This window comes from Ciconia boyciana, chromosome 2 (assembly GCF_034638445.1).
Source record: "Ciconia boyciana chromosome 2, ASM3463844v1, whole genome shotgun sequence".
NCBI classification, from domain to species: domain Eukaryota; kingdom Metazoa; phylum Chordata; class Aves; order Ciconiiformes; family Ciconiidae; genus Ciconia; species Ciconia boyciana.
This window is the reverse complement of record NC_132935.1, coordinates 41921659-41948292: the sequence shown is the minus strand read 5'-3', so window position 1 is coordinate 41948292 and position 26634 is coordinate 41921659. Positions and strand designations below refer to the sequence as shown.

The 26634-nt window shown below is 39.7% G+C and overlaps 1 protein-coding gene across 1 annotated transcript in view; it reads right to left on the bottom strand.

Annotated features, from left to right (window-relative positions):
- Nucleotides 1–6702: 6702 nt before the first annotated feature.
- TOX (thymocyte selection associated high mobility group box) overlaps nucleotides 6703–26634 on the bottom strand; it is a 226640-nt gene continuing 206708 nt past the window's right edge. The window contains exons 7-9 of the mRNA XM_072851257.1: nucleotides 18681–19067; nucleotides 9433–9584; nucleotides 6703–7131 (exon numbers count right to left, since the gene is read on the bottom strand). Of these exons, the coding sequence (XP_072707358.1) occupies nucleotides 7095–7131; nucleotides 9433–9584; nucleotides 18681–19067 (576 nt within the window). The 3' untranslated portion in view covers nucleotides 6703–7094. The remainder of the gene's footprint in view (nucleotides 7132–9432; nucleotides 9585–18680; nucleotides 19068–26634) is intronic.

The window sequence follows — 26634 nt, the reverse complement described above, 5'->3', positions numbered from 1 at the left end:
AGTGCAACTGCTTCCAGCCTGTTTGCAGAGGGCAACTTCTGCTGGGGACTCAGTGGCAGGACTCAGCTGTCATGACCTTGTGGGTCCTATGAATCTCCTCGGTGTGCAGATATATGTATATGTATGGTGCTTTGTTAAACCTGATGCAGAAGGGTAAAGGACTTTGCTGGGTTCTAGGGAGAAATGCTGCAAAGAGAGAGAGAGAAATAAAGATGTTTGAGGGATATGAACAGTATAGTCAAAATTCCAGTCCCATGAGCTTTGAAATTTTAATCCAAAATTCCAGCAACACAAGACCAGAGGTTACTCAGGCATCTCTCTCTCTTGTTATTTTAATCTTTTTAAAGTTACTTTACAGTTAAGTTTGAAAATAGCACTCAGCTATACACATATGACTTAAAAGTGGAAAACCACTAAAGACAAATAAAACCTGGTAACCTCCCCCTATTTATTATTTGTAAAATCTCACCCGAGTTAAAGCTGTCCTCATGGATCTGAGCACTGCTTCATAGTTGTTGAACTTCAGCTATGGCTAAAGCAGAAGAATGTTTTTGAAAACGCTCAGATCTCAGCTACTCTTCCTCTAAATTACTCTGTGTCCCTGGGCACATCACTCACTTACTTACCTTCTTTCATATTCATCTCTTTAACAAAACCATGCAACACATGCTTGAATGCCAGAGGAGTGGAGAGACTCAGCTCATTATTTCAGAACTCTGAGTAGAAGTAGATATCAAAACATGAAGGCTTACACTACTAATTAGGGCATCAGATAGCCTTATTTATTCAAGTGATGACATGCTTTTGAATGAACTTTGGAACTTCATGTTGCTATTTAAGCTGTGCTATATAGACAGCAGGAAAAATCTCTCTTGCATCTTCAGTATTTAGCAATATGACTGCACTGATGGCATAAACATGGACCCAAGTGTTTCATTGTGAAGAAATCTGGTAATACAAAAGCAACCTGCAGGCTCTGTGTCTGCAGAGGGCTTACATTGCCACAGTTACTGTGCTAGCATGGTAAGGTGAACAGCCCCTCTGCCCCCCACCCCCCACCAATATTGGAAAGGCTTTGGACTTTTTCAGTTCCACTGCAACTTGGCACTTTGGGAGCACCAAGGTCGGCATATATGCTGTGCATAGAGCTGGGAGGTTTTTAACTCTATATAACAAAGTGTGAGAAGCCTGAATATTCACCAGAGGTCTCCTTGTCCTTCCTTCCTTCCTTCCTTCCTTCCTTCCTTCCTTCCTTCCTTCCTTCCTTCCTTCCTTCCTTCCTTCCTTCCTTCCTTCCTTCCTTCCTTCCTTCCTTCCTTCCTTCCTTCCTTCCTTCCTTCCTTCCTTCCTTCTTTTTTAATACTGGAGCCATGCAGATTGTAAGGCAAAACTTCTTAGAAAGCTAGTTTAGAGCAGCATCCGAAATGTGTGATTCTTGGAGCCTTCAGAGACTTCTGTATTACAAAATATGTGCCCAGCCTGCTGTGAGACAGTGGCACATGGAAGATCACCCACTTACATGTTTGACTTAGCTAAAGAACACGTGTTTTACAAAGGCGTCCATCCTTGATCTAACATCTTTTTTCAAGCGGTTGTGCATTCACCGTGCTGCTTGGTAAATTCAGAGTTAAAAGGAAAAGTACTCTGTTTCCAGTTTGAAATTTTCTGACCTAAACTTCCAGCCTCTGGACATTGCTAAGAGTCCTCTGGTTCTGCCTGCTGCGTGCGCTCAGTATCTGCCGTCCCCATCCTCACTGTTCATCTGGCTGGCGGTCTGGAAAACGCTGATGTTCTAAGGGTTGCTGGATTACAATTGTTCTCTGCAAACAAAATTCACATCTGTTCTGACAACTTATTTCATCCTGATGCAACTTGAAAAGGTCGAGATTAATCCCAGAAAATCAGACTTCTACTGGAAAGGCCAAATCAACTTTAATTGTAACACATGGCTATTTGTATTGGCGTTTAGCTGCAGCCGTTTATCCTTCTTTCCACTGGTATTATTTGTTTCTGAGCTAGCTACTAAAGCCTACAATGCAAGCTGAAATGTTTTAAGTAACGTAACAAAAATAACAGCTGACATCTTTCCTTTTACAGGTTTCCATTGACCCAGGGTATTTTGTGTGCGTGGCTTTTATGACTTTTGTTTATCAGCAGTCAACTGGGGAAAAAAAATCATAGAAGAAAATGTTGGCTCATTTTATAAAGATTAATGGTGTCTACTGTACTTTCACACACCCTCCTAGCCTGTTGGCTTTATCCATCAGAGCCCGGGGGGATGAACCACTCGCTCTGGAGTTCTGCCTCCTGCCAGACTTTGATCACGAGTGCTCAGGGGTTTAAAACCCCTTCGCATTACAGCAGTTGGAAGCTGTGGTTTTCTGTGTTGGTGAGGTGACTAACAGCAGCACCCTCCCCTCGGCATGGGGGACAGGTTGGTGGAGCACCTCTGTAACCACCCTGCCGGCTGCCGGTAGCTGCTATCAGCTCCGCCATCAAGCCGTCAACTGACATCTGAGCTCTCAGATCCCCTGAAAAGTGACAGGACGAGAGAGACTCATTTGGCAACACTTTGCTCTTGCTGTTTGGCCTGGAGAAAGATACTCAAAGTGGTAAGATTGTTTAGCAACAGCTGGCAAGCACCCGGGTGTGAGCCTGATTTTCAGACATGACAGGCACTTACAGGAATGTTGCCAGATACAGCTGTTTAAAAGCCTTAATAAACAGCAAGTCAATACTAATCTTTGCCAAATTAATCTTTTCCTTGACAGCCCATCAGAGCAATTATGCTCAGACTCGTTGTAAACACACAATTGTCAGAGGGTAAGGATCTTCTCCGCAGTATACTGTGGATTTTTGCACACAGCTTATTTTCCAAATAGGAAGGTTTCCTTTTCTTTTCCCCTTCCTCTCTTTCTTTTTTTTTCCTCTCCTATTTTATTTTCTAGCCAATTACATGTTTGCCAGCTTGGTATTAGCCTGAACGAAATTTCTTTGTAAAGTGTCTATCGCAGCAAGCCCTTAATAGAATGTGAAATGATGACAGTCGCAGGATCCATGCAGATGCACATTTGCTAGTGGGTTTCTCTAATTAGGCAGTAACTGTGACAGACTCTGAAACGTTACAAGTCATTGTTCTCACTTGTCCTCTTGTCGGTGGAATAAGAACTACATTTGAGTTGTGATTTAATGTGCTGTTGGGTAATAATAAAATACATGACTCTGCAAAAGAAAGCAAATGTTGTCTGTGAGACCTGACACAAAGCACCTCGTGTTCTCTGAGGTGCTCAGCACCTCCTGCAGCACTGCCAGCACACTGCTATACTCACTAAATAATACTCTATTTAAATGCAAAAGGATTTGAAGACACCAGATAAATAATTAACAGGGCAATGGTTGTAGATCTATCTATCTATGTAAGTATCTATGTATCTATCTATGTATCTATCTATCTATCTGTATCTGTATCTGTATCTGTATCTGTATCTGTATCTGTATCTGTATCTGTATCTATACTTACATATCAATGGGAGTTCTGGGGAGTAACTCCTGTACGGGTTACGTACAGCTTTTTAGCTACTTCTCCCAGTGTGTGCAAAATAAGGATTTTTACCTACTCCATTTCCCCAGAGCACAGAAAGAGATCTCCGTAGATCTGCCGTGTTTACAGGATCAGGTAAGAAATAGTCAGATACAGTCTTAGAGATGGTAGTTCAGGTTGAGATGAAGTCTCAGAAGGTTGAGAAGGGTGGTAAGAGCATGTTTTACCTTCCAGTAATGAGCTCTTTTATTGTTTGGTTTCCTGTTTACAGAGGAGCCTTGCAGGGAATATTTGGCAGAGATACCACTGGAATCAGGAACTGGTATTTGGTGAGAGAGAGAGAAGTGGGCACGAATACATTAGGTTTTGTCGTGAATGGCTGGGGCCCTCCATGAATACATTACTTACTTACTGCCTGTGGATGAATGTGGGGGGAAAATCCTATAGCAGGTCCCTTTGAAGAGCTTCTTTGGGTCAGAGGCAGTAGCTGGACAGGATTTCTGCTCGAACCTCTGTGAGTTTGGTGATGGAGAGACCGGGACTCACATCGCCGGAACGGGGCACTTGGAGAGCAGCAGTAAATTCGAAGAGCCTTTCCTTTTCAAAACCTCTGCTTGCCTTGGTGCAAGCAAAGGGGGATTTACATCTTCCCGAGTGCCTATGTGGCTAATCTTGCATTTTGCCTACCATTTTTAAAAAATCATTTAAAAAATATTAATTTCAGTTAATGGAAGACATTATTTCCCTTGGTTTCTATCAGTTTGACAGATGTCTTTATCCTATTTACTTGCTGTTACTGTGTTGCTTCAGTGTGTATGTTGTTTCGTTCCTGCGTGCTTTCTCATTATCATCGTTAGGAGAGATGGCGACTTACAACCAGTGACTTGGGTGTATGTGTTACTGCCGTGCCTAAGCCACCATGCTTCAGCGAAGAATGGGGCATATCTTCATCAACTCCAGTGGAGTTTCACCTGCGTACAAAAGGATCTCAAGCTTTTAGGCTCCATCTATTGACAATTTGTGTCTGTCAATATGCAGCTGAAAGCAAATAGCAGGTTGCCCTTGACCGGCAACCGTTGCTTTTTCCCAAGGTCAGACATGAAGAACTGACATTTATGTATCGAAGTTGGATCTTTTCTTTGGAACAAAGTGGCTTCAGTATAACCCTGGCTAAAACTGCTGCTCTTCCAGCATAGCCGTCCTGTCCAAACAGAGCGCAGGCACAAAACCACACTCAAACTACGGGATGGGTGAGGTGCTGCACGGTAAACACGCTGCAGGTTTCCCTTCTTACAGATGAAGAGACACCAACTAGCCAGAGGTTCATACAGAATAAGTATTTTATTCATGATGTATTTTTTTTATTTACATTAAAGTTTTCTTGTATTTTGAACTCTGCTTGGATACCGAAATTAACAACTTTATGTGACTGCGCACCTGCTCTAAAAGAAATGGAGATAACACAGTCCTTTTCCGTAAAAGAAAAAGGAAAACTGCCTGTCAAAATCAAAGCTGATTTTTCTCATCCCCAGTAATTATCTTCTTGCTTTAGAATTAATATCAGTGGAAAATGTAGTTTACTATAATATAATAAATAGAAGACATTGGGTAATTAGTAGTGCTGGTATATTTCTAAAGTACTAAACAGACAAACAATAAACTGTGAATTTAATCACGAGTTCTCATACAGTTTCAAGACAGGAAAATTAGAGCTCTCAGCTACAGTCATTTGAGTAATCACATCTGATCTGCATTATTTATTAGTTATTACATGCCAAGTGATTCCAATTGTACATTGCCTGAAATCATTCCAAAGCAAGCATACCTTTGTTTGTGTTTTGTTTTTAAAGAAAAATCAATGGCATCGCATAATGTGTATTTTATCCGAGTTGCTTTCTTTATTTCACATAGGAAATACAAATCAGTGGTACTCTCCATTAATTGGACAGACATCCGGGATGAAGTCCTCCAGAAATATATTTTCAGAGCTATCCCTGGTCCAAAACATTGACAAAATACCTTCTTTTGCATTTTTTTAAATCCCTTTCCCTGTGGCTGTTGAACTTACCTTTCACTTTAGGATGTGTTTGTGATACACTCCCTAAAACTCTGTAGGACCTTTAGCATGTATAATAAAATGGCTGAAGCATATTTGGTAATATTTCTGTTGGTAATATTTTTATTCCACTTGACTAATTAACCAAAACTGATGAAGTTTCAAGAAGCAGCATTATGCAGTTTTATTCAGTTAGTTTTGTTGGTTCAAGTCTTAGTTTTGGGCAACTTTCTGCTACAATGCTTTAAAAAGGGAATTACTTAAAATACCTTTTTTTTTTTTCCTTAACAACCAAAGAAATACAGAAATAAGTCTTGGTTACCTTCATTTTCTGCCAGTAAAGCAGGTTTGGTGTTATATATTTCACTGTAAAAACTAAATAAAGTATTCACATCAATTGTGAACAATTTGTGCCAGCAAAAGTTAAAGCGTCAAAGAAACCTCTTTAAAATGCTAACAAATTTACTTACAAACACCTATATTTATTATTTCATAAATAGGCGCAACAGGTTCCATAAAAAAGATTAAATACAGACACAGTATGAAGAAACAATAATACATAGCCATATGTAAAGGTTATAATTTAGCTGTCTCCAACCTGTTTCTGCATCTAATAAAATATCAGGTAAGCATTTGGCAGTTTTATACATAAAAGGACTTAAATGACGTTTACTAACCAGTACACATAAAGTGATTTTCTTTAAAAAAAAGAAGCATTTTTTAGGCAGTACAAAATAAATGTGTTTGCTCTTTATCAACATTAGTTTTTTTCCTAGTTTTTTGTGTTTATTTCATGAGACAAAGCCAATATTTTTAATTAATATCATTTGGGAATATTTTACTTTTTTTCTCCAAATACTTTGAAAATATAGAACTATTAGTCAGTTGTTTAAAAATGAAGTAAAAATATGAATGTTTGCCAATTTAACCCTTATTGTGAAATCAATAAACTGGAATGAGCCAGTTTCAATTACAATTAGCTACAAAAACATTCACATTTTATACTCTAGGAGAGTGTAACATAGATGCTATTTACAAACTTGCTATGACTGCTACATCAAGCCATTTAAAAAGTCTTTAGTAGTTTCATATAAACACCCATTATGAAAAACCAATGGAAAATCCAGGACTTTTATCCGAGACATCTACAGTTGCTAAGGCAGTTACTATCGCAGCACTTCACAGCAAAAACCAACATAAAATCTGAATGGTCCAAGTTTCCTTCAGGGAGGAAGAAAAGCAATGTCCGTTAAATGATCTGAGGGTAGGGGTGGAAAGGAGAAAGAAAGAGAAAAAATGGGGGGAAAAGAAAAAAAGAAAAAGAAAGAAGCAAGGCTATTTTTTCCAGAGTGGGTGACCCACAAGCTCAAATAGTCCTAAGTGCTTAGCAACTTGTATTTCCTAATAAAATGCAGAACTGCCTTGACTGCATAAAGCAATCCATGATGAAAAGACTTCCCTGCATTCCTCAGTGGAAAGGAGAGGTGTTTCAGATTTTCAGGTAAGGTAGAGTGCTTTGTCCCTCTGCATGCCCCTGTTCAAAGAGAAAAAGAACAAATGTGATTTAAAAAAAAAAAATTGTCAAATTTTTAGTTCTATTCTTCCAAAAAACCCCCCACAACCCTACTGCATGTCATTAATTCCAAGCAAATCACTGAAGTACGGCTGCATTACCATGGTAATAATAAGAAAAATCCTAGTGCCATAGTGGCATGTAGCAACCTGGAGACCACATCTGGCTCTAAACTACACAGGCCTGGGACATGGGTTTAAGCCCTGGTTTGGGATCACCTGCACTAGTGGGTGGGTAGCACTGACTATCCCTCTCTCACAAACCACATAGGCACAGCTGATGGTTTAGCACAGGTCTCGAACGATACTCCATAAGCACCCTATATCATGTGGCCACTTTCCTTAGAAGGCAGGAGAGCTTAGTTACATGAACGTGGGTGCCAGCTACCGATATCTCTGGCCTATTTTATTTTCTAGTATAGACGTAGCCAAAACGTGTTGCGTTGGCAGATTCAGGTAACACATGCAAGGGAACACCAGAAGCTTCTGGAAGAGCCAACTAGACCAACTCTCTACTGGAGACCAGGCTCTACAGGAGACCTTCCACCAATGCACTGGGTCTAGCACACTTTTACATTCAGTTCTTGCTGGGTTTCAGCTTCAACTGAAGCATATCAGTTCAGAGCAAAAAGGAGTAATTTACCAGTTTCTAATTCAGAACAGTCTGTACAAGTCAGAAAAAAATGTATCATTTAAAGCAGAAGCATCGCTGATGGGGCTTGGTTCACACTGCAGAGATTTTCTGGGAGAGAGGCTTTACTCTCAATCTCCTGCTTCCTTGCCAAAACCCAGGCACCAGTTCTGTTCTTCCACAGCTTTACAGCTTACTTGGTTCGGAGTCTGGGAGCAGCACAGAGCGAGCTACGCTGCACTGGCAATTTATGCCAATGCTATAGCAGAGATAGGTTAAATCCATGCACACAGATTCACAAGGGCATATCTATACAGGGTATATACAAGGTCTGCTCAGGGAAAGCTTCTGCTGATGGAAAGTTATGCCCAGTGGGCACCTAGAGGGCACTGCTGGCAATGATCACATATTCCTTTTTCCAGAGACCAGGAGTCAAAGCCACAGGTGGCTATGGCCTGTTTGACAGAGGACAGTGTAGTCAGAGCTCAGTTTAAGTGGGTGTAAAAGTCTGTGGGTTGGGTAGGCTCCTCCAAGGGCCTGCAGCACAGATCAAGACATTATGGTGGTACAGCACAGAAGCAAGACCATTCTGCTAAACAAGGGGGCAAGTCATGGGGCAACAGCGATATGTATGGGGGCAAGTGATGCTGCTGTGCAGATTAGTTAAAGCTCAGTGTCAGCAGGTTCTAGTCAAGGTGTTAATCTGAACTAGTAACCAGAAAAAGATATTTGTTCAGTTCTAGTTTGAGTTCCAGAAATACTTTAAAACAATAATGCAAGTGAAATTCTCAGTTTGCGTAAATGTAATGGGCGAAGCTGGTCTTTAGTTCTGCCTTGTGTTCATTTTTCTGGGCTGGATTTGACACTTTGGTAGCAACCAAGAGCTTTTATCTGCCTTTGCCTTGGGGATTCATGCCAAGGTCAAGGGGAGGTCAGGCTGGTGGACATGTTCACAAGGCACAACATCTATCATTTAAAACCCAAAAGATACCTTCTTTTCAGAGTCTTAAATGTTTCCAGGCAGTTCCTGGGACAATCACATGGCTCCACAAAAAACACGCTGCAGAGGAGCTGAGGGTTTGAAGGGGCTACTAACCTTATGGTAGGGGCACAGAGCTCCTGCAGGCATGTTTTGTTTCTGGTTACAGTCATGTGATCTTCATGCCATTCCCTTCCATGTATCTTGTACCCCACACATCACCCCTGCATCTCACTGATGTAGGTTTTCATGACCCAAGCTAGTTGTTTTCACTGGCAGCAAGCTCTCCTCAGCAGTGGAGTAGTTGGAGAAAATAGTTCACGCCATTTGCCTCTCAGGTAGAAGGCAGCAATCTTAACACTTCTTTCCTACACCTTCTCCCTAAGATTTCAGTTCTGATTTTCTAAGGAATGGAAGTTCTCTAAGACCAAAGTGTATGTGCTGTAATAAGGTGACAACAACGTCTAATAAATGTATGTATCGAAAACTTGTTCTCCCACAACGGTTTTACTGCTGAACAAATACGGTGCTATCACAGATGCATTTCTGAAATACCATAGGGAAACAGGCAACAAAGCCATTTCCAAATTCTCTATCAGATACTTGTGTCGTGAATGTTGTTCGACACAAGGTGGCATTCACTGGCTGCTTACCCATTACTGCAGTAGTCATTATTCCAGTCCACAGTCTGTGCTGGAGGATTTCTGCACCCTGAACGAACATACTCCATTGCTTGGGTAACAACTTGTGCAGCTGTTGATGTTGGATTGATGATATTCTGATAATCAGGCTGAAGAGTAAATCCCTAGAGGAGAAAGCAAGTACATTACAATGTATGGAAACCAAGCAACAGGTTGGGTGCATTAAAAAAAAAACAACGATGTGTACTGTGAAATGGTAGAATACTTCTTTTCCAGGTGTACTTTAGGTTATCAAACTTAAAATAGGAAAAAATATGTAGGTGCTTTCTAAGTTTTAAAATCTTTTTTTGGTTTGAGAAATGAAACACTGCCAAATCGTTGTTAGCTATTACACAGTCACAGGATGGAACTAAAAGACACAGAGCAGAAACAATTCAAAACCAAGAGAACAACTCAATCAGCACTGGGGCAAAAAGGTCTGTTTGCTCCTTAGAGCTTCCATTTGGATTAAATGTAAGGACATACACAAGTCGTTAGTTCCCAGAATATGCAACAGAATCTTTTTGAAGGATGTAGGCAGCAGGTGGCTGACTGTTTTATTAGACTACACCTATTCACATATTGTTCTCAAAACCCTTTTTCTTCATTCAGTCACAAAGGGACCATCTGCTGCTTCTTTTATTTGTACTTCTCTCTCAACTAAACAGAAATTCAACCAAAGCTTTTTAACAGTTGTTGGACTAATGTAGTGAAAGTAGCACAGAATAACTTGCTTCTTGAAACCAGAAAGATGAGAAAAAAAAGTGGAAATTACAAAGAGACATCTAACCTGCTCCCTGAAATATCTGTCGTATGAAAAGTCATAATAATTTTTAGCTCTTTTGATATATGAGGATGTTTAAATGCTGTGTTTCAAGACCAGGAGAACAACTGAAATTTCAAGGCTAGTGTATCTGGTTCACCCTGTATCAATGTACATCATGTTCCTGCTAAGTTAGAACTGCATTGGATAAAAGTATGGGAATGCTGTACGAAAGCAATCGATGTCTGCTGAAAAAAAAACAGACCAAGCTCCTTCCTGGGGCAAGGGCATACAATTCCCACTCAAGTTAACAGGATGTGTAGCTGCTCAACCAGAAACTGAACTTGAACCAAGATATCTAGTTTGAAAATCCACTCCTTCTGGCCTAAGTCCACATACAGAATGGACAGGATTAAAGCTCATAGCTTTTAGTTTTAAATTCTAGTAGATTATGTGTGATTGCTTCATATACACAGCCTTCCTTAAGAAAGGAATTTTGGGACGAGCTGTTTTTTTTCTGCAGGTTTAACAACTCAGCCACGCTACCTTTAATCAAGATAAATGAGTATTCTCAGTTTCCGCCTGGCCCCCTCCACCCCCAGAAATGAGCTTCCTTCAAATCTAACATGCCACTTCCCTCTTCACATCCCTCTTTCTTCATGCATTATACTCCATCTCTTCCCTGGAGGTCCCGCAGGTGTTCTGCCCTGCCGTGCCTCTCGCGTACACCATCGCCTCACTCTGCTCATCCTGACCGCAGATTCTTGCCTAGGCTGTAAATGAGAGTAACTTTCTTCCCTAATCTCTTCCATATGGAGAATATCCCAAGTCACACCTCAGTACCTTAAATGCTCTCTGAAGCCTCACTTTGTCCCTGATGACTCCAAGAAAGAGTGGGCAAGCTCACGAGCTGAATTCAGCATCTAGTTGTCATGTAACACTCACTGCCCTGATAATAAGGTAAAATAAAACCCACCCGTGGTGACTGCAACCCCCGTGCTCTATACACAGCCTTTTCACCAGGCTCTAAACCTGCACATCAGGCTGCATAAACAACCCCCATGCCTGCAACAAATCCAAAGGAAACTGTAATTGAGCAGACTTCTCAATGACTTTAATTGGAGTTTTGTGTAATTAGAAGGCAGAAAAATTTGGTTTGTACATCACCGTCGTAATTTTTATACAAAACATCACCCATAAGACCTTTCTAATTTAGCTGTAAGAGGAAACTCGCCACAGAAACACATCCTACCCTCAGGCACTCAGGTTTACCTTTGGTAGCAAAGCCCCTGAGCTATCTCTTATCAGTCTTCATGAAACAATCGTACCTACAAGAAAAACACTATATGGGGCCAGTAGCTCCAGGAGTGCTGTAGTGAAGCATGCAAGTGAGCAGGCACAGAGACCTAAGTACTCATGCAGCAAGAAGAGACAGTTCCCCAAATCAGAGGAAGAGACCACGTGTGCAATATCCGTTCCATTTCTTCTGGCTTTAGGACAAATAAATAGCTTAGATACAGGAGGATGGTCCTGTGGTTTAAATGCCAGCTTGGAACTGGGTGGGGGACTTATTCTCATATTTTCCCAGGTTTTCTGTGTGACCACAGCCAAATTCCTTTGGCTTTCTTCCAGTGAAGCATGCATGCGTTTGCGATTGGACTGAATCGATACCTCTATGCTAAGGTTGGGACCACAGATCCGAACTTAATTCTCTTATCTGCAAAATAAATAGTAACAACACGTTCATGTTGTACCTGGCAAGTCCGTTTCATTTATAACCGCCTGGGATCAGGGCCTGTTTCTTAGGACGTGCTCACGTGATAAATTTTAATGCGGCGCAGAGGTATCTGAGCCAGGGTCCAGCTCCAGAAGCAGACTGACCCACGGGCCATGCAGGCACACCAGCGGGCAGGGGCCAGCTCCGGGCCCCGCAGATGTGGTCTGAGTGCTGCTGAGAGGCAGCAGCCAGCACCGGCCAGCACCGAGCCTGGTTGAGGGCTACTGGAATACCAGCAGCAAAAGTCATCATGTGGGTGTTGGAAAGTAGGCTTGTTAAGGCAAAGTAATTTAAGAAACCTGAACTCAATATGAAGGTCTGATAAAGTATGGTGATGTTTAAAATGTAAACAGTAATTACTTCAGCTTTTTCATCAACAGAAAAGACTCTGGAAATACAGATTTGTACAACAGAGGGACACAGCCTTCTACCAGGCTTGTAGTAAATATTTGTGTATCACTTATGTAAGCCCTTAACAAACAATGATGAAAAAAAAAGTCCTCAGAAAATGAGTGCTTCGAGGTCTAATTAAACAATGCTGAAAGTTTTTGCATTGTAATGCTCAAGAGAAAATCACCAACTGTTTTGCAACATGCCTAGAATTTTAAATTTCATTTTCTTGTTCCAGATTGAAATAAAAATAGGGAACTTGATAAAGATTAATTCGATGTCAGGAGGGACATTTGCTCTTTAATTAGATTTCTGTAGCCCTAGCAGTTTCGTTGTGCCACTGTAGCAAGTCCTAAAAAGCCTGCAGGAGAACTAAACAGTGATCCTCATCTCCACACTTTACTGGGAACTAATTTCATTTCCTGCCTGTCTGGAGAGGTATTTTCAACAGGCATCAATGTTTTTGTCTTCACAACTGATTTATTCATCAATCTCAATGTGATATTTTAAACCTTTAAATTACATCCAAATCCTAAAGCATCTGTTTATTACACAAGGAAATTGAAAATCTGTCTGTGTGATATCATACAAAGATTTTTCCTTAAGGTTATAAAGGAAGTTGACAGATATTAATGATTTTTTTTTCTCTTGACCTCATTTGAAGACAAAGCGTAACAAAAAAGGGGAAGAAATCTGGACAAATACAGCAGGTCTCTGAGTTTACTGTATATAATATATACCAGAAAAAATGAGGCTATTATTTTTGGCAGGCTATGCAATCATCTTGCTGTATACATTTATTTTCTAAGGGAAAAGAAATACCTAAAAGTAGACTGAAAGAAGTTATTATTAAAAAAAAAAAAAAAAAGTGACATACATTAATCTTCTGCTTCTTTGTTATGCACACACTTGCAGCCATGGTTACTAGACATTAAGAATCGAGTTTTGCTTGCTCTACCTGTGAACCAAAGTGGGACAGAGATTTTAATGGGACTCACCATCCCACCCAATGCTTGGGTGAAGGATTTTAAGCAGGGAATGAGATGCTTCCAGTAGGGCTACTTAAAAGGGTTCCTCAACAAGGACGGCACATTTGGGAGGGAGTCAATCCTTGGTCTCATCACTCTCCACACAAAACAGCACAGTACAACAGGCTGGAGAGGGGGGTATGTTCAGAAAGAAGCACAAGTGTCTGTTTAAGTAGAGAAAGGAAAGAAAGACTTTGCAAGAGAAAACGGGTTGCAGCTTTAGATGCTGTTTTAGCCTGAACTTTGGAGAAATCATGCTGATTTGAATGACAAGGGTTAAGATTCAGATCACCTGATCCCAGCTAAGTAAAAATTAAACGTCAAACCTAAGAAACAGACTGGAGAGAAGCAACTCTGTATAAGTTAAAAAATAATAAAGTGATAAGATGCTCACATGAGCATTTAATAAAGAAAGACTCTTCTAATCTACTGGGATTCTTCCAGTGTATCAAAAGTGGATGAAAGAAAAAATGCTACGCAGTGGATTTAGACTTTAACAAAGTAAAACTTTAACATGGCTCCTGTTAATAATATTTAAGAAAAATATAGTGTATTTCAGAATTAGAAGTTAAATATCATCAAAATCAGGATCTAATTTAAATCTAATTATGAGAATAGAACTAAATGGTCATTTTTTACAGTGTAAAGGATTAACACTGTAAGTGAGCACCCCAAAGGTCTACAGTAGTGCCCATTATTTAATTTATTCATTAACTGTTTTGGAACAGAAAGGAATAGAGACAAAATAGTCTACTTTGCAGAAGTTACAAAAAATATTCATATAACTCAAACTAGAGAAGGTTGTTTAAAAGAAATTTAAAAATATTTACTAATGCTAGGCATAGAACCAAAATGCTAATACCTAAATTTTACTTTGCCTTGTGCATTTCAGAACAAGTTGGATGCATTGCATCAGCTGCATACTCCACAGAATTAATTGATTTTAAAAAGAGCAGAAATTGTGCAGTCACTGAGGATTTTTGGCTACCAACACTTCTGATCTTCTTGATGTTCTGTAGTTTTTGTGGACTCCTGGAGGAGACTGCCCTTCTCCAGCTGGCAGTCTCTCTTGGTTTGGCAGCTGCACACGTGCAGGCAAGGGCTGTGGAAGGCTGGAAGTGGAGGAGGACATGCTGTTCCCTGCAGAGCCGATCAAGATCAGCTCACTGTCCTGGCAGCGGTGGGGGCAGAGCTCTTGCCCCAGGTCAGCACTTCTTATCCGTCCCTCCTCAAAGTTACGCACAGAAGAGTTTGTGGGTTTCACGCACAGTGGTTTTGGAGAACTGTGTTACTGCCTGCCAGGACTGAAATCTGGATCTTTATGTGATTTTTCTTGGAGCTGGCAGTCCTGCAGACATACTACAAGATGGCCTTTGATAAGAAACTATCCTCCCTGTCCCGGAGAAAATGAGTGGCCAAATCTCCCAGAGCCACAGTGTTAAAGCAGGGGATCTGTAGAGAACAGGGATTCCCAGAGCCTGCTACCATTGACCACCACACTAGTAAGCCATGAACTATTTCAAAGCTGGATGTTGGGAAAAAAAATAAGAACCCACCATCGGTGGGATCTGTGACTGCTGCTTCTAACATGTCTACAGCACAGCTGCCTGTCTGCAATGATGGTGCCCATCCAGGTGAGTCTGAGAACGCCTCTGGTATAAGACTGCTAGGAAGCTGTTGACAGACTTACCCCTCTCTTGCCTATTAAGCTTCACACTGCAGTGTGACATGAGAAAATTTATCTCATTTCTTCTTAAAGTGTATTAGTCTGTTTGGTATGAGCGGTGGTGATGTTTCTGAAAAGGAAAATGTCTCCTGTTGCAAGTCATGCTGTAGGGAGCAGGATGTTAATTAGTTTCTGTTCTTGCGCCTTACAGAAATTGGATGCCTGCTGGAGTCTTTGGAAAAGGCTTAGGGTGGCCACACCTTTAGCATGGAGGAAATCAAACAGCTGAGGGAAGAGGAACTGAAAAAAAGTTGAATTAAATGCCACTACTGCTTCTGCTTTATCAGACTACATATTCTCCCATTCTTCTTGGCTGTCTTTTTATGAGGCGGCGTGGTCTGCGCCATGCTGCTGGGGACTGAACCTCATATCCAGAGTCCTCCTTCCCTCCTCACCATGGGCCGGACATACAGAGTGGTGCTACACCTCTTGTTTGTCCTCATTGCTGTTGACTCTGTGCTGCTGTCATCATTTGGAGGGCTCGCTTTTTTCCCCACTATGTCTTTTCCCCCTTAGCATGCTCTGCGATCAGCAGTGTTTGCTCAATTTTGAGCAGAGGGGAGAGCAGAGTCTTTTGACAACTGAGTCAGAAGGAGGTCTTTACTTTCAAGTTATAGTTTCTTGAATTCTTGCTACATGCCTCCTGGTGGCCAGGCTGTCCTCTGTGCTCTAATGCAGTATGAAGTCCTGGGATAGTGTTTTCTAACATTTCTTGAGTATGTCTAGAGAGAGTCATACCTAAGAGACTAGACAGGATACTACCGTTCTGCTCTGGCATGGCAAATCATGGTGTTGTTAGTACACCTGTTGCCCTAAAATTTAACATACTTTTTGCTTTGTGTTTGCCAACATTACTCTTTAAAGGAAATGGATTCTATATTTAAACTCAATTCACAAACTGTGCAAACTCTTGTATGCTAAAAAAAAAAAAAAAAAAATATTCCAAAGTGAAATTACATAGATTTTCCAGAGCTCAAAAGTTGTGTTACTTTGAAACAAAAGCAGGAGTGTAAGAAATATAAACTGGCTTGTAGATGTTCCACAGTGCTTAAAGAGAAATGTGATTGACAGTGTAGCATTTCAACAGGTAATAAGCACCTGTCACCTTGAGTGAAGCTCAGAAATATCTCACCATGGTATCTTCATTATACGCATCAGCCATTCTGACTAAGGAATATGAGTTGGTAAAAAGTATTTAAACTAACCTTTCATGAGTTTAACAATGGAGAGGAGGAACACAGAGGTACAGCATTTTTTACTTTACTGTACTTGTACTTAGTAAAGCAAAAGACTCATCATGGTACAGGTCTACAAGTTGACTTCTAGACACCTGTTTTCTACAACCTAGTGCCCCGTGTTTTCTCTCAAGCTAGAAATAACTCAGCTGCATGCCACACATCTCACAGATGAGTGAAAGTACTCTCAAGCCATTGACACGCACACCATATGCTACAAGTGTGCAACTTGGTAAAATAAAATGTCAGAAGATTCATATTATTTTACCTTTTTTGTAGTATGTAATGGTTTGGAATAATGCCTAAGCGCTTGGATTCATACAATAATGATGATGTTGTATGTATACATATGTAAGTATATAACATCTGCATTACATCTTTTGCTAGACCCTACTATACTATTAATTCAATAAATAAAGCCAGATTTTCAAATCTGTTTGGTAAATTAAGCTTATGAATGATTCTGGAAAAGACTTAAGGGGTTTGATCTTCTATAGCTCTGCATTGGACAAGTAATGTACAAGTGACACTGAACTTGGCAAACAATCTGAACTTGGGAAACTGAATCGCTTTGCAACAAAAACTCTCTGAAATATAACTATACAGTCTCAACAGGCTGCTGTCACAGATGTCATTTTTCATGTTTGGTAAATGAACGAGGCTATTGCATTGAGTCTCTGTCCATTGCTTTGTCTCTCATTGCTCTGAGCCTTCCACGTTCAACCAGGATTGCATCAGCCTTAGGATCTCCAGGCAGACCCTCCTGGCTCACCTGTCTAGGACTTCCCCTAGCTAATTCTTGCTGCACAGGCTTGGGGTTAACTCCTGAGTTTCTCTGAGACTTGAGCATGGGCTCTCCCAGGACACTCACACCAGCACACTGAAGGAAAACCTTCAGGACTACACAACAGTAAAAGGCTCCACATTTGTGTGGTCTTAAGTCTGTTGAGTCCATTTACTCTGATTGTGAAAAATAAACTGGACTAGGAAAAAGTTGTAAACACTTTAAAAATTTTCCTTCCTGTCTGATTACTCCAAGTCACTCTTGAGACTAAGATCAAAGTCTCTGAAAAAATCCAGATCATCCTGAGTACCTTGGTTTACCTTCTGAACAACTAAATTTATCAGTCCAGATTGCTTTCAACTCTTCTTTTTGTCCTGCTTTGGAAAATTTCTTTCCCTGTTAAATTGTTCTCCCAGCTAGAAGCTATGTTTTGTGTTCAGGTATTCCCATCTCTAAAGACCAATCTTGAGATGAAATGTTTCTGGCTTGAAAAGCAAATGCAAATGCCTTGTTAGCAAAGGTGAATTTATAGAGATATTCAAAACATGCAGCAAGTTCATGACTATGTATTATCAACCAGGACTGACAAGTTTTATGTATACAAATTTTGTAGATTCTTGCAACTCCATCCAAAAAATTTTCATTCTAATGCTTCTTTGCAAAGCAAGATCTTATTACTGATAGTCAGATCTCATCCAATACAAAAGGAAATTTTCTCTCATGAAATCAGCAGAGTTAATCTGCTCTAACTCTCCATAGGCCTGGGTCCAAAAGTCACAATACTATGGTTGGCCTGCATTCATTCAGAACTCCTAGGAAACACATTGAGAATCAACTATCATCTAAAACATTGAGAATGAAAAAAAAAAGCCACCATATTGGGGTACTGGGGCCAGCCCACTTATTTCCAGTAAAAAAAGGTATGTCTATCTAGCAAAATGAAGTTATGAATGCAGCATAAACTAACATACTCGTGTTCACTTAATCTAGCACGTTTAACACAACCTATGTTGCTTCATGTTGCCTTTGACTGTTCCACGTCGTGGTCAGCACAAGGATAACAGCACATGCTACAATCATATCTTTTTCTAGACATGCCTGCCTTTTTTTTGTAAAATATGTCTCCCAAAGACTTAACATTTCACTTACATTTCAGGGTACTCCCAGATTTGGTAAATGGCCAGATTTGGCCCATGTAGATGGATTTACGGACACATTCCTATTTAAAGGATGCCTCCTGAATTTTGGGGGGAGACAGGGCTAGTGTTCAGATGAATGTGATGAATATCGTTGCCAGCACAAACAGTTCCACTGAAGTTCCCCATCATCTAGGCAAACTCATTTATTTGTTCTTGCCTTTGAAGGACTGAGTCCTCAGACTATACTACCGTGATTTTGGTTCTCTGCAAAATTAAAGCTAATCCATGGCTCTCATTCTCCCTCACTGTGTCAACTTCTGGATGACTTTTTTTCTCAAAAACCCCCATTTTCGCAGAAAACTGAAAAGCTCAAACTTACTTGCTGCATTGTAGGTGAATGTAAAGCAGACTGGACCTGCATCGGTAGCTGGTTTCCAATGGACTGCTGCATTGAAATTGGCTGGTGTTGCTGGATGTTGAGATGCTGGTGCAGAGGGGGGCTGATCTGAAGCGGTGGCGGTGGGGACACAGCCATGTTTGCTATGGAAACAGTCACTGGCATTTGGTTATTGGGCTTGGGCGCGATGTTCCTGGGGATATTGGCATGCATGGCAGTGATGTGAGGATTCATTCCTGGTTGTTGGTGGTAGTGGGAACTGAGGTACAGTGCAGAGTGAGCCTGGGCAGGCCCATGAAACACCGACTGCTTTGAATTCATCATCTGAGGCTGCGGGGAGGCTTTAACATCAACAGGTTCACTGTAGCTCTGTTGAGAAAAAAACAAAAAACAGACAATACTTAGAAGCTACAAAATGCTGCTGTTCTCCCCCCCCAAAGTCTCTTTAAGAGTCTTACCATGGGAAAACACATATCTGGACCGTCGGATTGTCCTTGACATGGAGTTTGGTTACTACACTAGAAAAATAACTAATCCCTATTACCTTACACATTTCTCTTCAGCATTGTAAAAAAAGAATTTAGCCCCTCTGCTTCCTGGCCTAGCCTGACATTATGCTTTTTCCAAACTTGGAACTGGCATCACTGACCTAAAAACCTACACAACAAAGACAACCAAGCCTGTCACATTTGTTCCCATAGGCAGCCATTACTGTTGTCATCAAATTTGATGGCCTAGTTGAAACCAGATTCAGGAGGGTGGGTTCCAGCAAAAGTCTGCAGTGATCTTTGACATGTCTCATTTTCCCATCTGCAAACCAGGGATAAGAATTTCAGTGTCCTTTACCATACATGTTGATAACTGCAAATAGTGCTTTATCAGTTAGCTAACATGATGAAGAGGGTAAACCCCATCCACAGTTGTTCTACTGCATTGAATAAATATGCTAGTTGCTGTGCTGATACCTTTATTTTGAAGTATTCTGTGCTGGGATGCTATCTACACCTGTATCAAACATGTTTCACAAGCCATGCATTCAGGAAAATAAGAATATTCTGAATAATTTCAGTTTTAGCAAAACTTCCTTTGTTAATCCAGTTCATAAAGTTCTGAAAAGTCTGTTTAAAACTGATGTCTATATAAATGTTAGACTGCATCAGACACAGGGAAGCTATCTTACTAAAGCTGGAAGGATACTGCACAGAATATTAGAAGATGCACAGTTTTTCAAAAATATTATGGTCTACCCTGATTTCTTAAAGGTGCTAGTAATAAAAAATTTCCATTCATGAACGTGAATTTTAACAATATTCTTTATTCTAATATTAATAACTTGTTACATTTGATTTAAACTCAATTTGTTGTTTTCCATACCCTTACTTTCTTAGATCTTCCGAGTGCTAACTCTGTGTGCTCAAATAAATGACGAAAAAAATTTAAGAATTGACTCCCATGAGCTTATAGGTGGGAATCATAATTTGCAGTTAAGTCATACTGGGATTAATAGCCAGTGAAAGGTGAAACATGCTGGAAAAAAATGGCAGAAAAGTCCCTCTGGAGAAAGAAGTCACTTTGTCAAAACAAGGGCTGAAAGATGCATATATGCCCTTATTCTGTGACCTCCATGTCATGTTTGCTCAGTTTACAAGTCAGAGCAAGTTTCATGTTACTCTCAGCACTCCAGGGTCAGTGAAGTCTATTTGTATTCTTTCTGAAGGATGTACCATCACCAACAATCCGCTGACACGCACGTTACTGAAATTGCTTCATTATATGCGATGATAAAGATGAGAAAGGTAACTTCATTTTCCCTAAGTATAACTGCAGTTCCATTAGCAAAAAACCTTGTTTTCTCCAGTAAACTAAGGGAAATTAAATGAATATGATAAAACAAATGCAAATCTCTGCCTCTGTGGATCTGCCTAGCTCTGCTCGCATGTGGATGTACACGTTTGCAATAAGTATTATATGCATGTTTGCAAGATTCAGATACAGACATAAAAACCCACAGATAGTAAAAGATAAAACCTGAAGGTAGGTGCAAAATCTGCCATTTTTTGGTATTATTTTTAAAATACTGAACTAATGTTCATGATGACATGAGAAATATTTTCCCCTTCTCTTTCCAGTTGTATTTGGAGGACAGTCTCATGAGTGTGGGAGAAAAGACTGGCAGGTTTGCCAAAATTTCAGAGATTCAGAAGGTTTGCTAATTAGCAGCATGGTCAGGATCCTCCTCTTGAGTGTCCTGGGCTCTTTATGCATTACAAAAAGTGTATGCTGTGTTCTTTCTTGAGAAACTTGAAGTTTCACTGAGTGCATCGTCCCCTCATGAAAACACCTTGCCTTTCCATGATGTAGCTGGAAGGCTCTGTCTGGTCCGAGAAGGGGTAATTGCTCCTGAAGTGTCTAAGGGCAGATCCAGATCGGTTAAACAATTCCTCCTGGTGAGGAGGTATCAAAAAGCCTTTGCAGACCTATTTGTGACATACTGATACATACTTATATTTCATTTGTGACTACAAAGATGCTGCCATACACCTCTTTAACAAAGATACAGTGAACCAATTTAATTATTGGGTAATTCTGAGTTCACACATAAGTCGAGAATGCATGGCCCATACTGATAAAATTACAGACATATCAGATACTTAGTATCATTTAATACTTGAAATACCAAATTATGTTAAGAGGAATTGTACAGTCCCTGGCCAGAAATGAGTAACACTTGCTTTAGCTCGGAGAAGAGCATCTGCAAAGTGATCAAAAGGGACTGTTTCAGCTGTCTCAAGCTATAAGTCAGCTTTCTGTATGTTTCACTACCTCCTGATCCAGTGAAAAGCACAACACATCAGTTTCAAACCAAGTATTTTGCTGTTACTTAGGACACTTTAAATCATATGTGATCTGAAGCCAAATTGTCCAATATCAGTGTAAACCACATCAATATTATCAGTTACTGGGAATCTTGATAAATGAACCCATTAAATGCTATTCTCTAGTATACTGCACTTTCAGCTTTTTCTAAGGCTGGGTCAGAAACTCAGAATTTGTAAGTATTGCTGAAGCTAATGGAATAGGTGATGTCAAATATTTTGGCTTTGTTGTGTTGCTTTACTGTCAAATATACCAAGAGGTGCGTATGATGCATAGGTCATGCTATTATTTCAGGCACAATTACTGCTTTCACAGATTTGAATGGACATTGCACTTGTCCAGTACAGCATCAGACAGTCTTAGACAAGGACTTTTATTGTAGGTAAAACTAGGAATTAAGAAAGAAGGGATTTGATTAGCCAATATGGGCTTCAAGTGCACAGACATGTTCCCTAACTTTGCAGGTAGGAATTCAGTCAGTTGTCTCTTGCCTTAGCCAAGGAAAAGAGCACAGAAGTAATTAAAAAAAAAACCCTCTTTAATTAATTAATCTGCCCAAAACCAACACAGACAATTTACATCTCTAATTTTTGGCATGAAGTTATAGGATACAATTCATTTACAGATATATGCAGTGGAGACCAAAATTACAAATCTGTATGCACAGGACATCTAACATTGAAGCCTAGTTTCTCCCACACACGATAAGGTCTTCTAGACATGCAGCAAGAAAATCTTTTATCACTACTACCAGAAGTATGGTGTTGTAGACCCACCACTAGAGGGTGACAGAATATTATATTTAGTTAATGGTAGGAAGTGGTATTGTACACATACATTAGCGAATATACACTAGGACCACAAACTAGCTTTTCTTGACAGTCCTTTATACTCTTTGACTGGCTTCTACTTGTTCTGGAGTTCAGGTCAAAGCCTTACTCTAAATCTTTCAAGTTATTCATAGGCCAGGAGTAGGGTTTCTTAAGGACCTGCCTCTCCATCTCACATCGTCATCTAATACTGTTGCCTAAATTTAAAAAAAAATAATCAGAAGGTGAAGACAAGGTAGGTTAGGACAAGGCAATGGAATGCTACAGAAAAAGTATGACTGCCGTTTAAGCACAACACAAAACCACCTTTCTTTTCATGACAATCTGTTGTTTTACTGAAAAAAAGAAGAAAAAGAGGGAAGAATGTTTTGAAATCCCAACAGAAAGAGAATGAAACTGGAAGAGAAATAGGGAAAGGAAGGAAACAAAATAAACAGTACTGTAACTCTTATGATAATTAATATAATTATATTAATTAAAAGTACTGGTGCATGACCCTCAGTCCACAAAATTATTCTACTTGATCATACTTTCAAGGAAATGTGTGATGATACAGATGAATGATGTTCTTCAGAGAAAGTGCTGAGAGCTGATCATTTTGCACAAAGTTTGGGAAGTGCTGAATCAAGTTCTTCCCCCCAAGTTTTCACCAAACTCATGCCTTGCCTTCCAACTCTAGAGCAAAGCAAACTTTCCCATCCACCTTCTACTCCCCTATTGTGTGCCAAAACTCCTTATACATAATTGCCAAATTAAAGAATTAAATTAGGTTAAGGGGTTAAGCATTGCTCATCCACTTATGCTATTCTTTCCTAAGGAGAACTGCCCTGGGACTAATAGTCTTTCTTATCACACACTGAATTCAGGCCCAGGGGGGTTGTCAGCTCCTTAGAAGAAAGTGGTACTGGGATTCCCCTCACCCCAAAACATCCAACCCACTCCTACATTTGAGAAATGATTTTTGGTACAGACATCCTGCTCAACCTAAGTGGTGTCAGAGAAAACAGCAATGGTCTAGTGATGCCAGCCTGGCATCTCCATGGCTTCCTTTGGGATACCATTTTACTTCCACTTTGAAGAGTCTATAGTTGCACTTTAAACCCTCACCTGTAGATCTGGGTAACCAAACAGCTGTTGAAATCTACACATGGGTTTTGATTCCCTTTCTAACTTGTGGCTGCCTTCTGGCTATCATTGCATCTTCTAACCCCACTTCTGTTGGAACAGAAACAATAGCTATGCGATTGAAAGTAAAGCGAAGACATGTTTTAACAAGGCAGTACTCTAAGGTCCTGATCCTTAGACTACTGAATTTAATGGAAAGTCTCCTATTAATTTAAATGGAATTTGGATCAGAGCCCAATACTGTTACTTCAGTATTAATGTCTGGATGTCCATGTCATTTTTAATGAAAACCACGTAGGACCTGGCTAACAGAGGCTGTGAATCATTCCCAATTCACGAGCACTAATTTTGACCTGTGTTTCTTCAGAAGCATACCTATAAACTACAAGTGCCTATACTTACTTCATTTTGCTTTTTTAACATGTTAATGCAGTTATTGTTAGAAATGTTGGCAGCAAGTAGGACCATATAGATATATATACACATATATGTATATGAACATCTTCAATGTACATACTGTATACATGCTTTATATTCAGTATTCTTATCTACTATACCTTATGATACCATAATATGTGGGAATTAAATAAATACTTTTGCAATAACTTCATTCTAGTAAGCAGTGCTCAACTAATATTGCTGTTTGCAATATAAAATCAAAAAGTCAGTGTTGTCTCAAAGAAACCATAGTTGTTCAACTTAGAGATAATTTTTTTTTTCTCATTCTATTGGTTTCACAATACAAAACTAGTTAATGATCAAAGCCTTTCAGCTGGAGCAATATAATTTCAGTCATTTACAGATCAGCCATTATCAAAATACTTCTTTATTAACATCAGCAATTAAGCTCCCCTTTATAGTAAAATATGCATAAGATTGCGGAACTGTTGCACATTCAGTAAATGTTCTTGGTACTATTGGATGCCTATGTGTCCTTTAAATACATGCTGAGAGACCTCCTCAAGGGCAAAGACATGAGCCTTATGGCCACCATAAACTTTCTACCAATGCAAACAGCTTTACTTGTAGGTAAACATAACCTATTCCAACCTCAGAAGATTTTTTCACATAGCCAAAATGGTGTAACGTAGTTTTATTTTAAATGAGAAACAGGTGCTTCTCTTTAAATGAGAAACAGAGGTTTAGCATCCTCTCTACATAGACAAGAAACATGTACTATGTGAGTTTCAAAGCCTAGAAGAGAGTTTAACTCAATTCAGGTTTTAGATGAATATGTGTCAGAAAACTATATAGTTGCCACACTGTCCCTTTTCATGACAGTGCCATGTGCACATCTATAGTAACTGGTGTTCATCCTTGAGCCATGCTGAGGAATTCAACATTTTTTGGACTCTATGACCAGAATGAAGGTTACATTCAGGTAACAGCAGTGATTATGTCAGCTGGTACCAGGAAGGTCCAGGCTGTGCAGGCTGTGATCAAACTTAGGCAGGCCTGACTCAGCTTTAAGTGACTTATCTCCAGTACCGTGGCATTAACGAGGTAGATAGAAGGAATCTGGCTGAATATTTATGCAGCTCCTACAAAGCTTACCTAAGCTTAAGTTTGCATCTGCTGTCTTTGCTGTCTCTTTGGTGGAAGGAACATCTTGAATTGTTTATTCCTTCTCTCAGCTTTTCTGTGTTCACATAATCCTGTCCATTTTCAACATTTTTGACATTTAGGTCACTTCCAACCCCAACCCTGTCCTTGAGAAGAATCCCTTCTTCTAGCCTACATGGGCTCAGCCATTTTATTAATACTCCTGTGAAGCTGTTTATGAGAGAATGACTTCTCTCCAGCAGTGTTTTTTCTGTCCTGCTTAGCTCTTTAACTCCTTTAGAGATTCCTTTGACTTAACTCTGTTCACTCCGGTGGAGAATTCATATGCATATTTGCAGTACAGCTGCCTTCCTACCTAAGTCACAAGAGGCTCTTAGCAAATGACGTTTCATATTTTGTTAATTCTAGTCACCTATTGCAATAACAACATCTGGGACTCTAGAGAGTTCAGAAGCTTTTTGACACATTCTTGATGTTTCAGAACAAAGGAATAAGCCATGGGTTGTCATCTATAATTAGCTGAGGTGGCTCAGAAGAACATCTTCAAATCTAAATACACATTTTGTCATCATCTACAGGGGATTGTCACGGATTCATTCAGGGTATGTAAGTAAAAATGGATGTTTTATGAATGTAACCTGGGTACATGTGATAAAGGATATGCAACTTTAATTTGATACAAGTGTTTTAATTCCCCAAATGGAAGCACTAGGCTAATAGTGAAATCTAGTTTTATTAACTCACTTCAAAACCAAACACAGTTCCTCTCCAAATCAAAATCTGGCTTCTCTCAAGCTGAAGACATTTCTGCCATTTTTGGCAGAAATTATGTGAGAGCATGTCTCGGTTTTTGCACTGCTGAATGTAAAGCTTCACATGATTTAGCCTCAAATCGAATTAATGGCGTTAACTTAAATATAGTTTGCTCTACATTTTCAGCTGCAGTAGATAGTTGGTTTCCTTGCTAGACAAGAAGATGGTTGGATCCGTGTTATTACCAGATTAGACAATTGTTTTATAAGTATATATGTTCACTTACCAGATACTCTGATACATCACATACTTGCACATACATAATTTTATTTATGATTCCTTGAAAATTTCTTACTATATCATAATATCTCCAGAAAGAATGAAAGACCGAGGTATCACGGAAGCATGAAGTACCTGCTGTAAAAGCCTTACATTATAGTTTTCCCAGCTAGGGATTATAATGTTTAATGGAAAAAAGTAAAAGCTGTATGTGCATGTCATCATTCTGGTTTTATTTTGTTATTGTTTTAAGGGAAATATTGCCAAATGCCTTGTAGCACTTTAATAGCTAAACAAAAAAATATCATGCATCAAACATAACCATATTTTTTATTTATTCTTTCTATGATGCTTTCACTGAGAACAGCCTAAACTGTTTCATGAAATTCCAAAACATCTGCATGGACTGGGGCTAGCTATAATATAGGAATCTGTTTTCTCAAAAAGTGGAAACCAGGTGCCTTTCTGCCAGCAGCAGAAGGGATGCTGTTCTCCTTGTACGCAACAGC